The sequence below is a fragment of the Balaenoptera acutorostrata genome, chromosome 8 (assembly GCF_949987535.1).
Source record: "Balaenoptera acutorostrata chromosome 8, mBalAcu1.1, whole genome shotgun sequence".
NCBI classification, from domain to species: domain Eukaryota; kingdom Metazoa; phylum Chordata; class Mammalia; order Artiodactyla; family Balaenopteridae; genus Balaenoptera; species Balaenoptera acutorostrata.
This window is the reverse complement of record NC_080071.1, coordinates 19,587,606-19,607,144: the sequence shown is the minus strand read 5'-3', so window position 1 is coordinate 19,607,144 and position 19,539 is coordinate 19,587,606. Positions and strand designations below refer to the sequence as shown.

The 19,539-nt window shown below is 35.6% G+C and overlaps 1 protein-coding gene across 1 annotated transcript in view; it reads left to right on the top strand.

Annotated features, from left to right (window-relative positions):
- The window catches only part of ACVR1C (activin A receptor type 1C), an 87,940-nt gene extending 71,207 nt beyond the window's left edge, over positions 1-16,733 (top strand). Inside the window, exons 3-9 of the mRNA XM_007183112.2 lie at positions 650-889; positions 3,667-3,897; positions 6,488-6,655; positions 7,996-8,152; positions 9,841-9,965; positions 12,132-12,262; positions 16,608-16,733. Coding sequence (XP_007183174.2) covers positions 650-889; positions 3,667-3,897; positions 6,488-6,655; positions 7,996-8,152; positions 9,841-9,965; positions 12,132-12,262; positions 16,608-16,733 — 1,178 coding nt within the window. The remainder of the gene's footprint in view (positions 1-649; positions 890-3,666; positions 3,898-6,487; positions 6,656-7,995; positions 8,153-9,840; positions 9,966-12,131; positions 12,263-16,607) is intronic.
- Positions 16,734-19,539: the final 2,806 nt, after the last annotated feature.

Genomic DNA, 19,539 nt, shown 5'->3' with positions numbered 1-19,539 from the left:
TCTGCTGGGAACATGCTTCCCTGAGATACTTCTCTTGTAGCTCCCTGCCCCCTCCTCAGAGTGGCCTTCTGTGACCAGTCTCTCTAAAGTAGTGTCCCACCATCACTTTGTCTCTTTGTTCTGCTTTCTTTTTCTTCATAGCACTTATGATCTCTTGCTTTTGTATTACATACCCATCTGTGGTTGTGTGAGAACATAAACACCACAGAGCAAGGATTTGGGCTCTCTCACTCACTGCTATATCTCCATCACCGGGAATAGTGGCAGCATATTGCAAGAGCTCAGTAATTATCTGTGGCTAAAAGAATGAATGTGCCTTAAGGATGGATTGCTGAAAAATGGCAAGAAAATAGTAATAAAATGTCAAATGGTTTGGAGGTTTTAAAAAGGATCGCAGGTGCTAGTGCTTTCCATGATCCTAATTCTATCTTCCATTGTCACCTAGCAGAACGGAACTGCAACTGCATCCTCACCTCAACTCCCTTTCCCCGCCTTTGCTTTCATCATAGAGAGTCTTCACCCACTAACATGAGTGCATACTGTGTAGCTGCACATTATAGATGTAAAATTTTGGTGATCGCATTTCCAATTTCTAAAATACTTAACGTGGGTTAACATATGGTCATGTTCTTTCTCTTTTTAATTACAGCATCACCAAATGCCCCAAAACTTGGACCCATGGAGTTGACCATTATTATTACTGTGCCAGTTTGCCTCCTGTCCATAGCTTCACTGCTGACAGTATGGGCATGCCAAGGTCGACTGTGCACCTACAGAAAGAAAAAGAGACTGAATGTGGAGGAGCCCCTTTCTGAGTGCCATCTGGTCAATGCTGGGAAAACTCTAAAAGATCTGATTTACGATGTGACCGCCTCTGGATCTGGCTCTGGTATGTGCCTATTGTTCATTTTTCAGTAAGAAAAACTCTATGTAAAAATAATACCCATTTTAACAAAAGAGGGCCCAAATATTATTAATTCCATTGTTTAAAATGCTTGATATGGTACATGGTAAATTCTGGCATGGAAACTCCTTTCAGGATTTGATGAAGAGTAAAAACTGTCCTGGCCTAAAGAATGAAGTCTTCTCGATTGCTTTTTGTGCCTTTAGGTGTTCAGATTCTCATTTTCACATGCCTTCAGAATTTATTTCTGAAGCCAGAAAGAGTTTCTTTTCTCTGCCCTCTCCCACATTATGGTTAGTAATAATCATTGTTGCTGTCTTGGTCATGTTTCATGGGCACAAAATAGTTACGGGGCTTAAGCAGTTGAGTTCTGGGGAAAACATATTAGTTATGCAAAGTAGCGTTGTTTGCTTGTGATCATAAAGGTCTTTGGAATCGGTAGGCAACCCCTGGGATGTGTGTTTGTGAAGTTAATAAGGAGCTGACCTGAAATTAAAATCAAGAATGTGGTCTTAAAGCATAGAAACGGAAGATGAAAGGGAGCATTCCTGGGCTGGCTTGTGCTCCTAAGGTTATATGACAACTCTTTCCCTCTTTAATGGAACTTCAGAACCCCTGATGAAGCAGTTCAAAATACCAGGCTGTATTATGGCTTAAATGAGCCTTTCTCATAGCACAAAGCATCTGAGGGCTTTTTGAGTTTCCGGTGACAGAAGAGCGTTGACCCCCGACTCACATCCCATAATAACAAACTCCCTAAAATGGCAGGGGACTCCCAACTTTCATGAATAATTCCAGAAATCCTGTCAGCATGTGGTGTTGCAGAAACATGAACTAGGGTAAGCCTAATTGAGTCATTTCAGTCACCCCTGCATCCCATCTTGCTTTGGAAAGATCATTAAGGATGATCACCCCAAACAGATTTTGAGGAACTCCCTTGCCCGTGGCCTTTGGGAGTGTCCAGGCAGGCACAATTAACAAAGGCAGATGACAGAGGCTTGGTAGCATCTATATGGGCATCCATATTTAACAAGAAGCAGCTTTGGACTCAGAAGTATTTATCAGAAAAGAGAGACCTAATTATGTCATCCAGAAAGCCCAGATAGTTGGCTGCTTCTGGGGGCAAGATCACTTGCTCACTGACCAAAGCCTCAATGTTTACACCATCATTGCACAAATCAGGTGGCATATTTTCAAAGGAGGAATATTGGAAAGAGTATCTCCAAACTGCGAAGTTTATAAAACTGAAATCCAGATTAAATTGTTGGATAGAAAGTTGGCATTTTTTCTTTAAAAGTAAAACTTACTAGGATTTAATACTCTTTCCTTCCTTGAGTGTTACCTTTTGGGGGCCGCTGCGCCCTAACTTCCTGAGCCCTGGCAACATTCTAGGCTTAGAATATAGGCACAGAAAGCTCTGATTTGTGCCAAGTTCCTTGAAACCTTATACAATTTATTAAAAGGTTCAAGTGATTAAATAACCATCTATTTAATCCCCACCAAAACATTTCAGTTCGTATGTTTTCGATTCCACTAAATAGAAATACCCATCATAGCATTTAGCATATATTCTTTTCAGTGTTTTTCCCGTGAATATTTCGAATAGCTAGATACACTTATTTAGATGGATAGAATTTGCTATGCTATTTGTCTTTAACAAAAGTATTTTTTCATTTAACAAAGTATGGTTTTTATTATAGCAGAAGTACTTTCCCATGTCATTAAGAAATAACTCTTCATAAACAGCATCATTATTTTTGGCTCTAAGTAATCCATCCTTAGACATAATGTTAAGGGCAAACCATTATTGAGCATGTAATAGGCCAGATACCGTGCTAGGTGCTTAACATGCTTATTAATTCTCAAAGTATCCCTATGATATAGGTAATATTATTGCCCACAGGTTTTCAGGCAAGGAAGCTGAAGCTCAGAGAAGTTCAGTAATTTGCCCATGATTACCATGTGGCACAGATGAAATCTGAACCCAAGCCTTTCTTATCTGTGGTCTCAACCTCTGCACTGTACTTAACAATTTTTCTATTATCAGACACTTTTCCTTACTTTTTCTATAAGTAATAATATATTAAGTATCTTGACATATATTTTTCTGCATTTTTCATTAAATCTTTAGAATAGAATTCTAGAGGTAAAGTTATTGGTTCAAAAGAACCTAAACATTTTACGTACATTCAGAATATATTTTCTTTGACTTTCTTTTATTCCACAGAAAATATCCATTTGATATTTTCTATGACTGTACCTTGCTTTTAGTGTAACATGATTGCCTCACTTCGTCATTGAATTCGATTCTTCACTTTCCAATTTTAACTTGGTTTTTAAAAAAATTCATAAAGAGTTCTCTGCATTCTCGGTTGTACTAGGAATCATATATTTTATTTTAGAGGCTAACAACTTATGCTTTTTAACCTTTGTGTATTTAGTAAACTGACTGGCTTCAATGTGCAAATCAGAGAGATTTGCAACAATTTTGGAAAATTAGATATCTTCAGTGGCAGGCTATATTCAAGAAATTTTTATTTGTGAATATGAGAAGAGAAATCATAGTAAGAATTTGGAGTATTTTTTGAGCATGCTTTGACTAAATTAAAGTGTGGTATAATGGTGCTTATTTCTTCAAAATCAGTAAAATTACTAAAGTGGTTAAATGTTTGCTTTTTTATGTGAAAATAATGGTCATCATGACAGTTGTTTTCTGGCAATTACTTGTTTTTAATCATCAATTTCATCTTTTCTTTGGTTAGGTCTGCCTCTATTGGTTCAAAGAACAATTGCAAGGACGATTGTACTTCAGGAAATAGTAGGAAAAGGTAGATTTGGTGAGGTCTGGCACGGAAGATGGTGCGGGGAAGATGTGGCTGTGAAAATATTCTCCTCCAGAGATGAAAGGTCTTGGTTTCGAGAGGCAGAAATTTATCAGACCGTTATGCTGAGACATGAAAACATCCTTGGCTTCATTGCTGCTGACAACAAAGGTATTTTCAATCTAATTGGGTCCAGCAAATAAAATGTTATGTCTACTATCAGAGGAGAATAAATAATCTCTTTGTTTTAATAAAATCTACGTAAAAGTCTGATTTCTTTTTTGAGGAAAGAAAACGCTTTCCTCTTCTCCACAGATAAATGTGCAATAAATGTAAAATAAAGCAGGGCAGACGAGAGATATGAAGTCATGATGACACTATAGCCAGCTTGATATTTAAAATATTTGATGACTGGTATGGCACAGGAACTAACCAACCAGAACAGAAGCTTCAACTGGAACGGAGTCCTGGGAGAACCCTGCCATGCTAGGTTTTATCCCTTTAGTTCCTGAGTCATAAAAAGATCTGGAGGCATCTTGGGGGTTCAGGAGTTGCTTTGGGTGTCTAGGGCAAAGGAATACCATTGGACGTTTTGAATAGCAGCTGTTAATTAAACAGGACAGAAATATTTCAATATTTTGATAACTGGTACAAAGATACCAATGAATGATAGTTGAATATTCATCTTTGTTAGGACTATACTTTCATCTGTACAACAGACCTCAACTCCAGGACTCTAGTTTTCTGTGACCATTAGTAGAATGGTGGCAAGCAAGATAATTTTAGTGAAAGTAATGTACTTTGAGTATGGTTTATAGCGTGAGGTTTAACATTAACAACCCCAAATAATACTGCTGTATGAGATTTGTGGAATAAGACAGACCATCAACTTTTTGGTATTTAAATCAATAGTCATAAAATTTTGTGTATATGCCCAGTATTCAGGGACTGGATATAGAGTCTGTGGATTACCTATGCTCTCTTTCTTCTTTTTGCATACCTTTTACTCATTTAGCTGTGCAACAGTTCCCTTAAAGGGAAACAGGGAACAAAGTTGAGCAAAACTTGATCCAGTCAATTATTTTTTTATTTGAATCAGTAATACTCATGAAGAACTTTGGAGAGGTGGAGATTGTAACCTCTATCTAGCCACAAATTATCTGTGGCTATCAGAAACCTACCATTACCTAGGAAAGTTTAAAATCTATGGTTATTTCCATTTAATATAAGCTTGATCATGAAAGTATTTATGATTAATTAGATGGCCAAAGAGAAGCTTAGTGTTATTATACATTTTGGCCATAGTTATGTTTGCTGATTTTGTCTTTTCTGATTTGCCAGGGAGAAACTGAATAAAGCCTAGTAAAGCCAGGGAGAAACTGAGCTTAAAAAAGAAAAAGGTTCTTTCCAAATTCTTAACTATACTATTGAAAATGAAACATTTCTTATTAAGCTGTTAAGAACTTCTACTTTTTCTTCATAACATTGAGCTAAACTATCTACTGGTTAGCTTAATTCACAATGTTATGAAAGCAGTAATGACTGCCGTTATATGGATCATCCTGATAGAGCTAATTTAATCATGACATTTATTGGATTATAAAACAATATGCACAAGAAAGATCGCCCTTGATTGTCTCTTCTTCAGTTTAACTGGTCTACCTGTGTCAATGGCTTACTTGTCAGTGGCTTTGATTCCAAGTGGTCTCTAACATCACTTTCATTTTCATGCATTTCTATATCTTTTGCAACATTTACAGTTTCACTCTTTAGTTTAGTCAACTGTCTGACAATTACATTGATACGAGAGGGCAAAGATAGCCACTGGTGTTAAGCAGGGAGAGAGGTGTAAGTGTTAGTTTTATATGTGGTCAGTTTATTAGTGAACTTTATCATGTAATGTTGATTTTTGCATTCCTAGGAAATGTTATCACTACCTGGATTTGGAAATTAAATTCTTGGATAGCCAGGAGCTCTTGTACATAAAGCACTAGGTACAAAGATACCTTAGCAAATGTTCTTTAATTATAGTTCCCTTTCACTGAGGATCAAAACTGGTCAGGACTTCCCAGGGCTATTGTAGACATCTGATTCTGAAAGCTAAAGCTAAGTCTAGGGACTCTAATACCTAGAGAAATTTTAGGCTAATTTCTCTTCTGCTAAAAATCCTTTATAAACTGGATTAGCCTTTGGTTAAATAAGGTAAATTATTTGAAAAGTTCTAGTAATTGTGTTTGGCACTTATATTAAGCTTTGAGGGAAATCATAAACTTCATATTTTGAATGGTGAATAATATGAACATCCTTGGAATGTTAGAGCTTTTGTGATAGTAGTAATACTTTGTGTAAATTTGTTATATTTCTGTTTTTCATTGGTACAATCTTTCTTAAAAGCTCAAGAATAATTTATAGCACAACACTGAGCCTAAATGCATCTCTCAGTAGTTTCTCCCATAATGTGGTTGCTAATACCAGCAGGTATTGATATAGAGGGAATAAGAAAGGAGTAGTTCAGTTGGTAGAATCACTGCCTCACAGCTTCCTATAGCGATGGTGGGTACATGTAACAGGTTCTAATATATCAATAGGAATTCGTTGAGAATTTTCAGCCTACTAACTTGGACTGTAAGTATTATCACTGAAAGAATTAACTTTGCTTTGTTAACAACACAGATTTGCTTTAAACACTGACATTTGTTAAAAGCTTTTGGCTTCTTTCTCAACATAAACTTACAGCAACAAAATAACTTTTTCCTGTTAGATAATGGAACTTGGACTCAACTTTGGCTTGTCTCTGAATATCATGAACAGGGCTCCTTATATGACTATTTGAATAGAAACATAGTGACAGTGGCTGGAATGATCAAACTGGCACTTTCAATAGCTAGTGGTCTGGCCCACCTTCATATGGAGATTGTTGGTACACAAGGTATGTATTTTCTTTCTAATTTTTTTTCTCCTTGAATATGAGGATAGAAACACTAAGTTGTATTTTAGTGTTCAGCTGTGTTTTAGTTTATTACAAACAATTATCAAATGTAAAGAAACACTAAAGGTATTTTATAAAGCTGAAGGTTTTGTCATGATATAGCCAACTCTCATCTACATACTTTTCATTTTGTATACTATCCATAATAATATTTTTATTCCTAGTGGCTCTATCTTTGCTATTTACCATAGGTACCTGAGAGATCTTGCTTTGGTGGCAAATGCTCTATTTTCAGAGACTACAAATGATTTAACTGTTTACCTTTGATAATTAAAATAATTAGAATGGGTTATTCTGACCTTAAAAAAATACTTATATATCATGTACTTGAACGCCAGATAATACACACTGTCTTGTCTGTTTATTGAGTTAATAGAGAATTGGCTCTAGAAAGTCAGTCTAGTCACCGTAGTGCTTCTCAGATTTGGATCCATGATCCCTTTAAACTCTTAAAGATTATTGAGGACCCCAAAAGTTTGTATATGTGGGTTATATCTATTAATATTTACTATATTAGAAACTAAAATTGAGAAATTTTAAAGTATTTATTAATTTACTTAAAGTACAATAATTAACCAATTAAATATTAAAATAAATAACATAATTTTAAAAAGTTACATAATTTTTGTAGTACAAAAGCCAATCTAGCTAAAATAATGCCATTTTACACTTTTGCAAATCTCCTTAATGTCTGGATTTTCATACCTGTTCTTCATTCAGTCTGTCCCAGTATGTTGTTTTTGGTTGAAGTAGGTGAAGAAAATGTGACATCACACAGATATGTAGTTGGAAAAGAGCCTTAAGGAACCCCAGGGATCTTTGGGCCACATTTGAGAACTACCGGTGTAGGGTGGTAGAAGTTTGAAACTTGTTTTGTAAGAGAATATTTGCTATGTTCTTATGTGGACGTAGCAATGCTAATACTTTCCCTACTTATTCAGCAAATATTTACTAGTGGTTACTAAATGTCACCTAGTGTTCTAAGCATTGGAGGCATGGTGATGAGTAAGACATAGCCACTGCCCTTATGTAGCCTACAGTCTAGTTGGGAGGGACAGATAATGCATATGAATGACTAAGACAATTTAGATAGTGATAAGGGCTATGAAGAAGGCAAAATGGGATAGTCTGATGGAGAATGACTTGGAATGTAGAATGGGGATCAGGGAAGACCATTCTTAGAAGATAACATTTGAGCCAAGTCTTCAAGATGACTCCTTTCAGAGAGGTTCAATCTCCAGTAATGAAAAAAGTGAATATGTTTACCTTATGCTTCATAGGTAAACCTGCTATTGCTCATCGAGATATAAAATCAAAGAATATCTTAGTGAAAAAATGTGAAACTTGTGCCATAGCAGACTTAGGGTTGGCTGTGAAGCATGATTCAATACTGAACACTATTGACATACCTCAGAATCCTAAAGTAGGAACCAAAAGGTAAGATAACTTACTTTGGTAGCATACTGAGACTTATGACTGCCCCATAAACATGAATGCCTGGGAAATGTGTATAGGGAGGTGGGTGGCAGATCCAAAGTGGGAAATCATTAGGCCCAAGAAAGCAAGAAGTCTTCTCTGGGTCACTGAGAAATCAGCGGCACAATGGTTATAAAGCAAGAAGAGTTGGCATTTGGTCATATGGAAAGTAGGTATTTGTGTGGGGAGTCCAGTGGAAAGGAATGGTGGAAGTGATGGTGATAGATTATTTTTAGTGTGCCACATCTGAGAATAGTTTTCCTACAGAGAGGAGGAAAAAAATGTTAGCAGTGTATAGCTCCTCCAAAGCCTTTATATCAAGACTTCGTAAATGAACTGAAACTCAGGGCTAGTTCTATACATTCAGGTCCTAACAACAGATATAGAATCAATACACTGAACTAGATAGATGAGGGACTCTATATAATATTCTCTCAATATTTAAAAATATTATGTAACATATTTACCTATAGTTGTACTTATCCTTAAGTCTCCCCAGTTGATGTGTATTAAGGTAATATGAGTTTGGACACAATTCCCACTTTCAAGGAACAGAATATCTGAAAGTTAAGAACAAGCATGATTTATATAGAGCATACCACACGTATGTCAGGACAGGCCCATTAGTAATGGGATTCCTGGTGTTTTCTTATTATAGCCAGACTGTGGCCATATGGCCAGCATACTTCTGTTTCCTTTCATTTGAATTTCAGGATCTGTGCTACTTTGGCATAATTCCAGGTTTCTTGACCTTGAAATCAGAAATAACCAAAACACTTTCCTGGAGTTGTTAAAGGCCCTTGAGAATAGAGAATTTCTAAGCTGGTATAGTTGGCCTACAAGCCATATTTGAGATTCCAGGCCAGTCCCTCTGAGTCCTTCACTTTGTTCCCTGGGAGACTTTAATGGGGCCCCAGAAACACTTCAGGACAGTTTATTCAGACTGGGCAGCCCTAAGGGACCTCTTCTTTTTTCCCTTTAAAAAGCAAGTTTTAACTTGTCAATCAGGGAAGCCTGGGATGCTGGATTCCTTCAGAGAATCTAAAGCTTTTAAAAGATTGGGGAGAGTATTGCATCCTCACCTCAGTATTCTGAGAAATCCTCGAAATATCCCTAGGACAGCTAGGCTCAGTCAGGCCCCAGGGACTGTAGAATTTTTGATTTAGTCCTATTCCAGCAAGGCTGTAATTTTATTGGAGCCAATATAGAATATGAATACATGTCTTGGAGCCAATGTATAATAACACTGTTCATTCAGAGCAAGTATTTGTGGAGTGACGCTGAGCACTGAGTTGGAGTACTGGGCCCACCATTATGAATAGGACGTACCCCTTGCCCTCAAGGAGCTTTCTGGGCTCCAAACTACTGGAAATTGAGTTCCATCTTTCCTATTGAGTGCTTTCCAAGTATTTGGCTCCTGGCCCAGAGGCTTTAACGCTAGGATGATCTCTAGGTCTATTTAAAATGTTTTTAAAATTATCGTTCAGTAAGTGTATTATTTAATTTTATTCTATTATAGTGGCTCAGATCAACCTGTAAATTTGATGTAAACTGCCTTAACATATTGTATATCAGGATTTATTAACATTGTGTTTTACTGGACTGCTATAAAATCATACACAGAATCTGAAGTGTGCATGTTTTTGAAGGTACATGGCTCCTGAAATGCTTGATGATACAATAAATGTGAATATCTTCGAGTCCTTCAAACGAGCTGACATCTATTCTGTTGGTCTGGTTTACTGGGAAATAGCCCGGAGGTGTTCAGTCGGAGGTAAGATTTTGGAAATATTCTTTGTGTCTGCCTTTCCTTGATGCTCTAATTCAATGCACTATATTGAATCGTTGCTAAATATTTAAGAGATTACCTTTTGGCGATATCTTTCCAGTGGCAAAAGTGGAGCATTTTGAACAGAACGGAGATTTTAGGTTGTGATTACCGCTTAGTTCTCCTGATAATTCTGATTTCCATAATAATACTTTGCAAAGCACTTGAAAATCTTCTTCTTTGAGCTGTATTCCTATTTTATATCAGAAATTAAACCCAAGGAAACTAAATGACTTGCCAAGGCCACAGGACTTAAATTGAAGTCTTCTGGTTCTCAGGCTTTTCTTGTTCATTTCTTTCCGGTGATGATGAATGTGCGGGGATTAAAGTGGAGGGCAGAGGTAAGCAAAGCAACTTCCTGACTCCACTGCTCCCAGCAGTTTAGAGATTAATAGGAAGATTAGAGATTAAGAGGAAGAATTTGGGAAGATGAAACCCTGTAAATGCAGTCTGATGGAGTTGTTTCATCAGTGGAGAAAAGTTAAATCCTGGTAGAAGATGATTTAGATTTTTCAGTTTCAAGTGAGACAGACTTAGTCCTAAACCTTGGTTTAGCAACTTCCTGAATGTCTGACTTTAGATGAATTATATGGTCTCACTTTCCTCATCTGTAAAATGAAGATAATAAAACTGACCTCTTGGGCTTTAAAGGTTTAATGGACTAATTCAATTAATTCATGTGAAGCTTTTTGTATAGAACCTGCTCATAGTAAACATTCAATGAAAGAACTGTCATTATTAAACCACCGTCAGTTTTTGCATTTTGTATTGATGTCATTTTGCCTTACATCAATCTCATTTTTTAAAAAATGAAAAGCTTAAAAGCTTAAAATTATATTTGAATGAGAAAACATGCTTTCCCCCTTTTATTCCTAGGTTAGATAATAAAATATTCAGGAAGATGAAACTATTCATAGAAGCAATAGACTTAGAGTGGTGCAGAAACAGAACATGGACACTGGAATCCCCAAGCCTGGGATCGAGTTCCAGATCTGCCACTTACTAGCTATGTGACCTTGAGAAAATTCATGACACTCTTTGTGCCTCAGTTTCCTGATTCTGTAAAGATGGGATAATATGGTACTTTCTTTAGTCAGTGCTTTTGAGGAATAATTAGTTAAAACATGTAAAGGGCTTAGGAAGGTGCTTGGTAAATAGCAAGATTCAAACATGTTATTATTTTTTTAAATTTCGTACTGATATTTGTCTAGATTTGCTTTTAGATTTTTGTCCTTAAATTTTCTTCAACAGTTGAAATAGTAATTTAGTTAACATGATTTGAATTTCATTTTCTAAATTATGCCAATCTTAAATATTTAAATTAAAAGGACTATAGTTTAATTCAATTGATTCTGTAAGGAAATTCTTGAACTCAAGTAACATTCTGATAATTAAGGTCAAATCTTTGTCTATTATTTGAGACTCTTTAAATATTAACCTTCACGTTGAACTGTTCATCTTCAAATACCTTTGGCCATTTCTCTGGAACATTCTCAGATGTAGTAGCTATAAAATCCAAATGTAAAAAACTCAGCTCTTAAAAGATTGCTTAACAATTTTCAAAAAGAGAAAGCTATTGTGTTTTGAAAAGGAGAAATAAACTTCATTCATGGAGAAATATACGTCATTCACAGATCAGTGAGGCTTGCTATAAATTTTGTAATTAGGTATTACTTCTGAATTGCACAATGGCATTTTATGTAAATCAAAATTTACATAATTTTCATAATATAAAATTATATTTTTATAATTAGTAAAAGTTATGTAAATGTAACATAATATTTTATATAAAATTGTATATGTATAATGTATAATTATATAAAATTATATATTTTGTACAGTAATTACATATACTTTTGTCTCATATAACATTTAATTATCAAAATTATATAAATTTTCATAATATAAAATTTCATAAACTTATATAACTATTCAACTTAGTGCTTTAAACTTATATCTTTGGTTTTACAATGATACATAATTTTAATAAGCCTGATTTTCCAGTTTTCCAGGGTACCACTTGTGCCTAGAAAACTTAATTAGTATTATTTTGAAATAAACATCTTTGCTTATTATTCACACTGGGAAATTTATTACACAACTTTTTTATAGGAATTGTTGAGGAGTACCAGTTGCCTTATTATGACATGGTGCCTTCAGATCCCTCAATAGAGGAAATGAGGAAGGTTGTCTGTGACCAGAAGTTCCGACCAAGTATCCCAAACCAGTGGCAAAGCTGCGAAGTAAGGCTATGTTCTTATGTATATTTTTCCATTATAATTTTGAGGTAAGTATCAGGGTGGATTTTCAGAGACCATAGTCCTTCTCTTTATCTAGGCATCCAATTCATTTCATGTATGTAGGTATATGTCTTTGTATAAGCTTCAGAAGGATTTTATTCCCTTTAGCTGTCAGTATCATAATGCTAAGTTATGTGGCAGGAATAACCTTGACATCCCAGTGACTTCACACAAGACTTTATTTCTTGCTATGCCAAGTCCCCTACAGGTTAGGCAACTTTCATTGGAATCTGTGCTCCCTGTGGTGATTCAGTAATCCAGGTGACTTTGATCTTGCGATGCTGCTATCTCAACACATAGTTTCCAGAGGTCTAGATCAGGAGAAGAGAGGAGCTGGAGGGTCACACACTGGCTCTCTAATACTTTGGCTCAAGTGACACATTTCATTTCCACTCATGGTTCATAGACCAGAACGAGTCACACAGTCTCATCCAGCTGGAAGGGAGCTGGGAATGTTGGGAACACAAGCATATTCGGTGGGTAGTCAATGTCTGTGCTACACAGAATATTACAATTTCAGTCATCCTTAGAGTCAATAAATTATTCCTAATCCCTAACTTGCTGAAGTTTGAGTTTATTCTCTTCCATCAGAAAAGCTTCCCCATGGCAGGGACCATTGTTGTTTATCTCCTCATCTTGAACCACACATGTAGTAACCATCATAGAGCAGACATATTGCAATGTTTGTTCTGCCTGTGTGAAGAGAGAGATTTCTCTAGCTCCCACAGGAAGTAGAAGGGAAGGTGGAGGAAAGACTATAAATCATCTAACTAGTTCCACAACTATTTTAATGATTTAATCTCCTCCATCCCAATTATGACTGTTTGTCTTCTGCCATATTTAAATGTAATGCTTGAGGCGATTTTTTAGGTGACATCTTTTTAGTTTTGGCTCTGTCATATGTCATATCTTATACAGTTACTTTTTTCCTCATTTTTCCTCTCCTTCATGTTTCACTCAACTCGTTTCCTATTTAAGGCAAGATTTATGTCCTGATATTTCCATTTTGTGTAGATAGCTTACCTACATGCTCATTTTAGAAGCAGAATTTGAGGCATTTATAAGCAAATTGAAATTAAATTAAAATTTTTTCTGATATTAACCATTTCATGCATATGAGAGGATATTAACATATATGTAAAGTTATATGTAAAGATAATAGAATTCATGACCAAGTTTAAAAATTAGAACACCTCCAATACCTTTGAAGACTCCTCACCCCTCTGAGACGCTACTATTATAACTAATCATTTTATTATTGCTTTGCTTTTCTTTAAAATTTAGCCATACATATATATATATATATATATATGTATATATATATATGTATGTGTATATGGCTAACTTTCCTTTATTTGTGAAATATATTAATGACACTTACTATAGATATTCTTTTTAATTTTTTTTTACTTTACCTTATATATGTATAGCTATAATCTGTTTATTTTCATATCTGTGTAGTATTCCATTGTATGGCTATAGCACAATTTCTTTTTTTCACTCTACTGTTGATTGTCACATGTGTGATTTTTAGTTTCTTTTAAAACAATACTGTTGTGTGTGTGTGTGTGTAAAAATTATTTCTTTAGGGTATAAAACTATAGATTCTTTTGGAGTACCTACATAGATGATCATATCCCCAAATAATGAGAGTTTGGGACTCATACCTTTCTTATTGCAGTTTCTAGGACTTCCAGTATAATGTTGTGTGAAAGTTATGATACTTTTGCTCCTTAAAACTTTGCATGTCTTACCTTTGACACCTTTTTTTATATTAGTTTTGTTTTTTATTGTTTGTTTTGGTTTTGGGGTTTTTGTTTTCTTTTTTTAATTTTCTTTGTTTTTTGTTCTGATTCTGTGGAAAATGCCATTTGTTTGTTTTGTTTTGTTTTAAATATACTTTTGCTTTTTACTTATGTTTAGACTTTTCTCTTTGCTTTTTAAAATGTAGTTTATTTTTTAAATATTTTATATCATTTAATTCTAGCATCTAATGTTTTGATAGGTTTGATTTTCCTGTTTGTTGTTTTGACTAACTCTTGCTTATGATACTTTATTTCCTCATCTTGTGAATTTTCACTATGAGCTCAGGCTTACTGCAACATTTTAAGGCTAAGGTTTGATTTTTTCTTTACCAAGATCAAAGATTTAGACAATTTTCTTCACAAAGTTCCTTCTAAGACCAATTCATCCTTACAGTCTGGACTTTGTAAATGTCTTGATCTGACACCTTCTGTGTGCTTTGGGCTGTATTTCCTGTCTTTCACATGTGGTCCATCAATTCTGAAATTCTAGACTGTGAGATCAGCAGATGCCATCAGAGCAACGCCTTGCTTCAGTGGTTTCTTATACCTCTCTGGATTCATGCATTCTCATTGTTTTCCCCTCTGAGTATTTATCTTATTTATTTACCAGTTCACTTATACTGTTTTTTTTTTAATTCAAAATTTTTGATATTAGTACTTAGATCATTATTTTATTGTGGCATAATTTACATATGATTAAAATGAATAAATCTTAGTATACAGTTTGATGACTTTAAAAAAAATGTATACATGTGTACTTACCATGCAGAGCAACGTAGGGAATTTCCAACCCATCCCTTATCCATTTTTGTCTTTCATGTCCTTTCTTAGAATATTTTAAAAGATAGTCATTCTACCATATTCCCAGAATTTTCAATTAAAAGAGGATTAATAGCCTCCTTCTATAGGATTAATATCTGTGTTTTGACAGGATTTTTAAAAATATTAAATTCCGCTACAAAGATTTTAAAGAAAGTTTATGTTTTCTGAAAGCCCAATGGCAGAAATTGTTAGCTTTTTTATACATAACATATATAATTTCTTAATTGAAAGCATGTTATTTTCATGCAGCTTGAAGGAAGAGGAAAATTTTCATAAAATGCATACAAAGATTAATTATGTTTCAAAGATTACTGATCATCTCAAGAAGATAAAGCTATTCAATCGATTTCACTTACTCTAAAAGGATGTGTGTAAGGTGGCCATATTCTCTTTCCTAAAATTACATTCAACAGAGTAGGTAGAAGACAAATAAACAACTAATCACTAAACAGAAAAGACTAAAACAAATGAAACTGGTCCATCATTTCACATTATGCTAATCAAACATGACCTTAAAAATGATAGTGTAATTCCATAAAGCAAAATGCCACTGAGCAGAGGCTCCCTATCATCTCCTATATCTACCTTCAAGGTCCACAAATGATGGCTTCAAATCATCTAGCAGATCAGTGGGCCCTGTGCCTCTGCCTGAAGCCAGAGGAGATCGCCTGGCCCCTTTCTGAGAGGAGACACCCGGCCTGTCTGAGAGGAGACACCCTGGTCTCCCTAGGAGAGGAGGTGCCCTGGTCTCTGTTTGAAGGGAGACAGCCTGGGCTCTGTCTGAGGGGAGAGCCCTGGTCTTTCTATGCTAGAAGTTGACCTGGTCTCTGTCTGAGGGGAGAAACTTTTTTCTCTGTTTGAGGGGAGAGCCTGATCTTTTACTGAGAGAAGTCACCTTGGTCTCTGTCCATGGGGAGACACTCTGGTCCCTCTCAGGGGAGATGCCTTAGTCCTTGTCTGAGGGGAGACAGTCTGGTCCCTTTCTGAGAGGAAACATCCTGGTCCTGGTCTGAGGGTAGATGTTCTGGTCTCTGAGAAGAGACACTCTAGTCTTTTTCTGAGAGAAGTCACCTTGGTCTCTTTCTGTGGGGAGATGCTCTGGTCCCTCTGAGGGGAGATGCCCTGGTCTCTGTCAGTGGGGAAATACCCAGGTCCCTTTCTGAGAGAAGTCACCCTGGTCTCTGAGAGGAGACACTCTGGTCTTTTTCTGAGAGAAGTCACCCTGGTCTCTGTGTGTGGGGAAACACTCTGATTCCTTTCTGAGGGGAGACACCCTGGTGCCTTTATGAGGGGAGACGCCCTGGTCTTCTTCTAAGAGAAGTTCTCTGTCTGGGAGGAGAAGCCACGGTCCTTGCCTGAGGGTTGATGCCCTGGTCCATGTCTGAGGGGAGATGCTCTGGTCCCTTTTTGTCTGGAAACGCCCTGGTCCTTGTCTGAGGGCAGATGCCCTGGCCCTTGTCTGGGGGGAGATGCCCTGTTCCTTGTCTGAGGGGAGACACCGTTGACAGGATTTTTGAAGTGATTTGGCCCTGATCTCCTTCTCATATTGATTTAAGTTTACTATTTCTGTATCAGAGCTTAGCATCGATTCCTGTGTTTGTGGTTTTTCTTCTCTCGTACTGTGTTTTGTGCTAAAGACTTTGATATTTTCTCTCTTAAAGGCACTCCGAGTCATGGGGAGAATAATGCGTGAGTGTTGGTATGCCAATGGGGCAGCCCGCCTAACCGCCCTTCGGATTAAGAAGACTATTTCTCAACTTTGTGTCAAAGAAGACTGCAAAGCCTGATGATGAGAATTGTGTTAAAAAGAAATCTCTCACATCTTTCTTTCTCATTTTTCCTTTTTATGTGAATTTTTTGGCCTTTGTTTTGTCATCGTTGCTGTTGTTCTACCTCAAAGATAATGCAGTGCAGTATTTAAGTGCCCAAAGACACCATGAAAAAATAACTAAAGTCAAGTATGGGCTGGAGTTGACTTCATCCACTCCCCATGTTGTCTTTAATTTTATTTTGAAAAGCATCACATCAACTCATCCTTTTATTTAAGAAACATATTACAAAAGTGTAAAATAAGCTATATGAAATAACAAAAGTTATTAAGGTTTTATTTTACTTGAATCAGGAGCACATGAATGAATAGAAAAGAAAATATAAAAGCCCATTGTTTTTTCCTGAGATGAAAACACGTTTATTAAAAATGTGGACTGAGGATGTTATATCTAAACAAAACTTTAGATCATAGAATCTGTGGTTTTCTCTCTAAACAGGATCTTTTAAAAATTAAATATTGCTCTGAACTTTAAGATACAAAACATGTAAAAGTAGTGCTGCTCAGGTGGAAGATGGAAGGGAGATCAGATCACTTCCTTGCTTTCTCCTTCCCTGTTCTTCTCCTCTTCATAATCCACCACCACAGCAGCCCCTGAGGCAAACAGTTGGAAAGTCACTAAGGTTGTTACTTTCTCTTATTTTCAAATGAGACACCTGACACCTTGAGACACTGACAGATGTCCCAAAGTCACATAGCTAGTGATAGAGCTGGCACTAGGTCCAAATCTTATGATAATCCACATGGTAGTTAGCTAGCTTCCTACTTTCCCTTTAATTCCTATAGTATTTTTTCTCCCTATGGAGAAACAACATCTTTCATGATGGAATTTGTGGTTTAGTCAAACGGAAGACAAATTATTTCACAGAATCATAATGGATCTGTATGAACTCTCAGGACAATATCCACTGACATTTTCCTCATAGAAATTCCATAGTCACCCTATTTGTTAGATGAGTTTTAATGTTATCTGAATACTTCCAGACATTAATCAGTCATAAGGTCATAAATTGTCAGAGATGTCTTTAAGATGTATTGCAGAGGTCCCTATTACTTTTGTACATATACATTTAGAAAGAGAAGAACGGAAAAGGAAGAGGCTACTAGGGGATATTTTGAGGAAAAATTAAGAAATCTCTTAAATGAAATATAATAACCAAATCCAAGCAAGGGTTATCAGTAAAGAGATATTCCCTTACCCTTTCAAAATGAGCAATGGGTATGGAAGGCTCATGATAATTTTGCTTCTATTCTATTTCCTGTGGAGACAAAAGTGATGCATTCTGAATAATACATGGAACATTAAATATTTCCTTCAAATCTATAGTTCTGCTTTGGTGAAGGAAGATTTAACATGGTATCGTTTATTGTTCTAAAACATTGTTTCCTAAACTCTGTTCCTTAGAATGCTCTTCTGAGATGATCAAAGACCAAAAGTGTTCTTTGATAGATTCTTAGAAAGTGATACCGCATATTAGCATATTATGTGCTTTGAGGAGTCTAGCAGTAAAAAACTGTTACTTGAATTTCTTTAAACTGGATTTTCGAAATTATTTGACCAATGGAACTCTTTCATAAAAAACAGGGGAAACCTTTTACTAGCCCACATTTTAGTTTCTACAAAGCATGACTTGGGTAACAGTGTTCTAAAGGATATACCTGTGTATTATCACATAGAGCACAATCTAGTGATTACACTTCATTCCACTATGGAAATCTGTTACTAAACCCATCTTCATTTGACTAGGATGAGATATCAAAGGCAAAAATCTGACAGCTGTGGTTTGCATATACCTTCATTCTCATTCATGCAATTATACATTCATTTAAAAATGTGGGGCACTGCATATCTTCCTTGCCACAATTTTGGGTTCAACAGGGAAATTAAAAGGTGGATAGGTTCTGCCCTCAGGGATTTTAAAGTCTAATTTGGGAATGGGAACAGGGATGTGGGTGTGTAGGGGAAGTAACTTGACAAATAGGTATAATACAAGTGAGGATGTCTTGAATTCTATATGACCGTGGGTTTCAAAAATTGCTCTCAATTTCCAACACATTTAGAAAGTATCTTTATTGGTTATTCGAGACAATCTAAATTATGTAATCAATTTTTTAAAGTGCATATGGGAAGGAATTCTAAAAAGAGCTTCTGTGAAGGAGTAATCTTGCTTGTGCTTGTTACCTTGGTTTCTCATATATTGTTTCTGCATATGTGAGAATGAAATTATTTATTTACTATGATTGTACTATAGTTTCATAAAAACAAGAGTAATATTTCCTCTTTTATTCACCTATGATGGGTGAATATACTTATTTAATTTTTGAGAGAGGGTGTTTTATAATCTCCATTTTCCTTGACATTATGTTTTATAATCTATTTGAAGGTGTCCAAATATAATTCCATATTTTTACTGAGTCAACTTTCACTCTAGAGAAATCCATACATTTTGAGATATTTTTCTTGTTTTTGTGTTTGTTAACTATAACTCCTAAATGAATAGTCTTATATTTCGATTTCCAAATGCATTTTTAAAGAAAGAGGGTAGGTTAACATAAATTATAAGAAAAAGTTACAAGTTCTAATTTTTCCTTAACTTTCAGAATGACTATAAATAGAAAATGCTCATTTACAGAACTATGATGCAGTTTAGAGCATTAGGCAAATTTACTGTATATAACCTGTGCTGTTAAACTTTATATTATTTCTTTTTAATGGAGTCATTGTGTAATATTTATTTCTTTTGAATTGTGTTACAAGCAAAAAT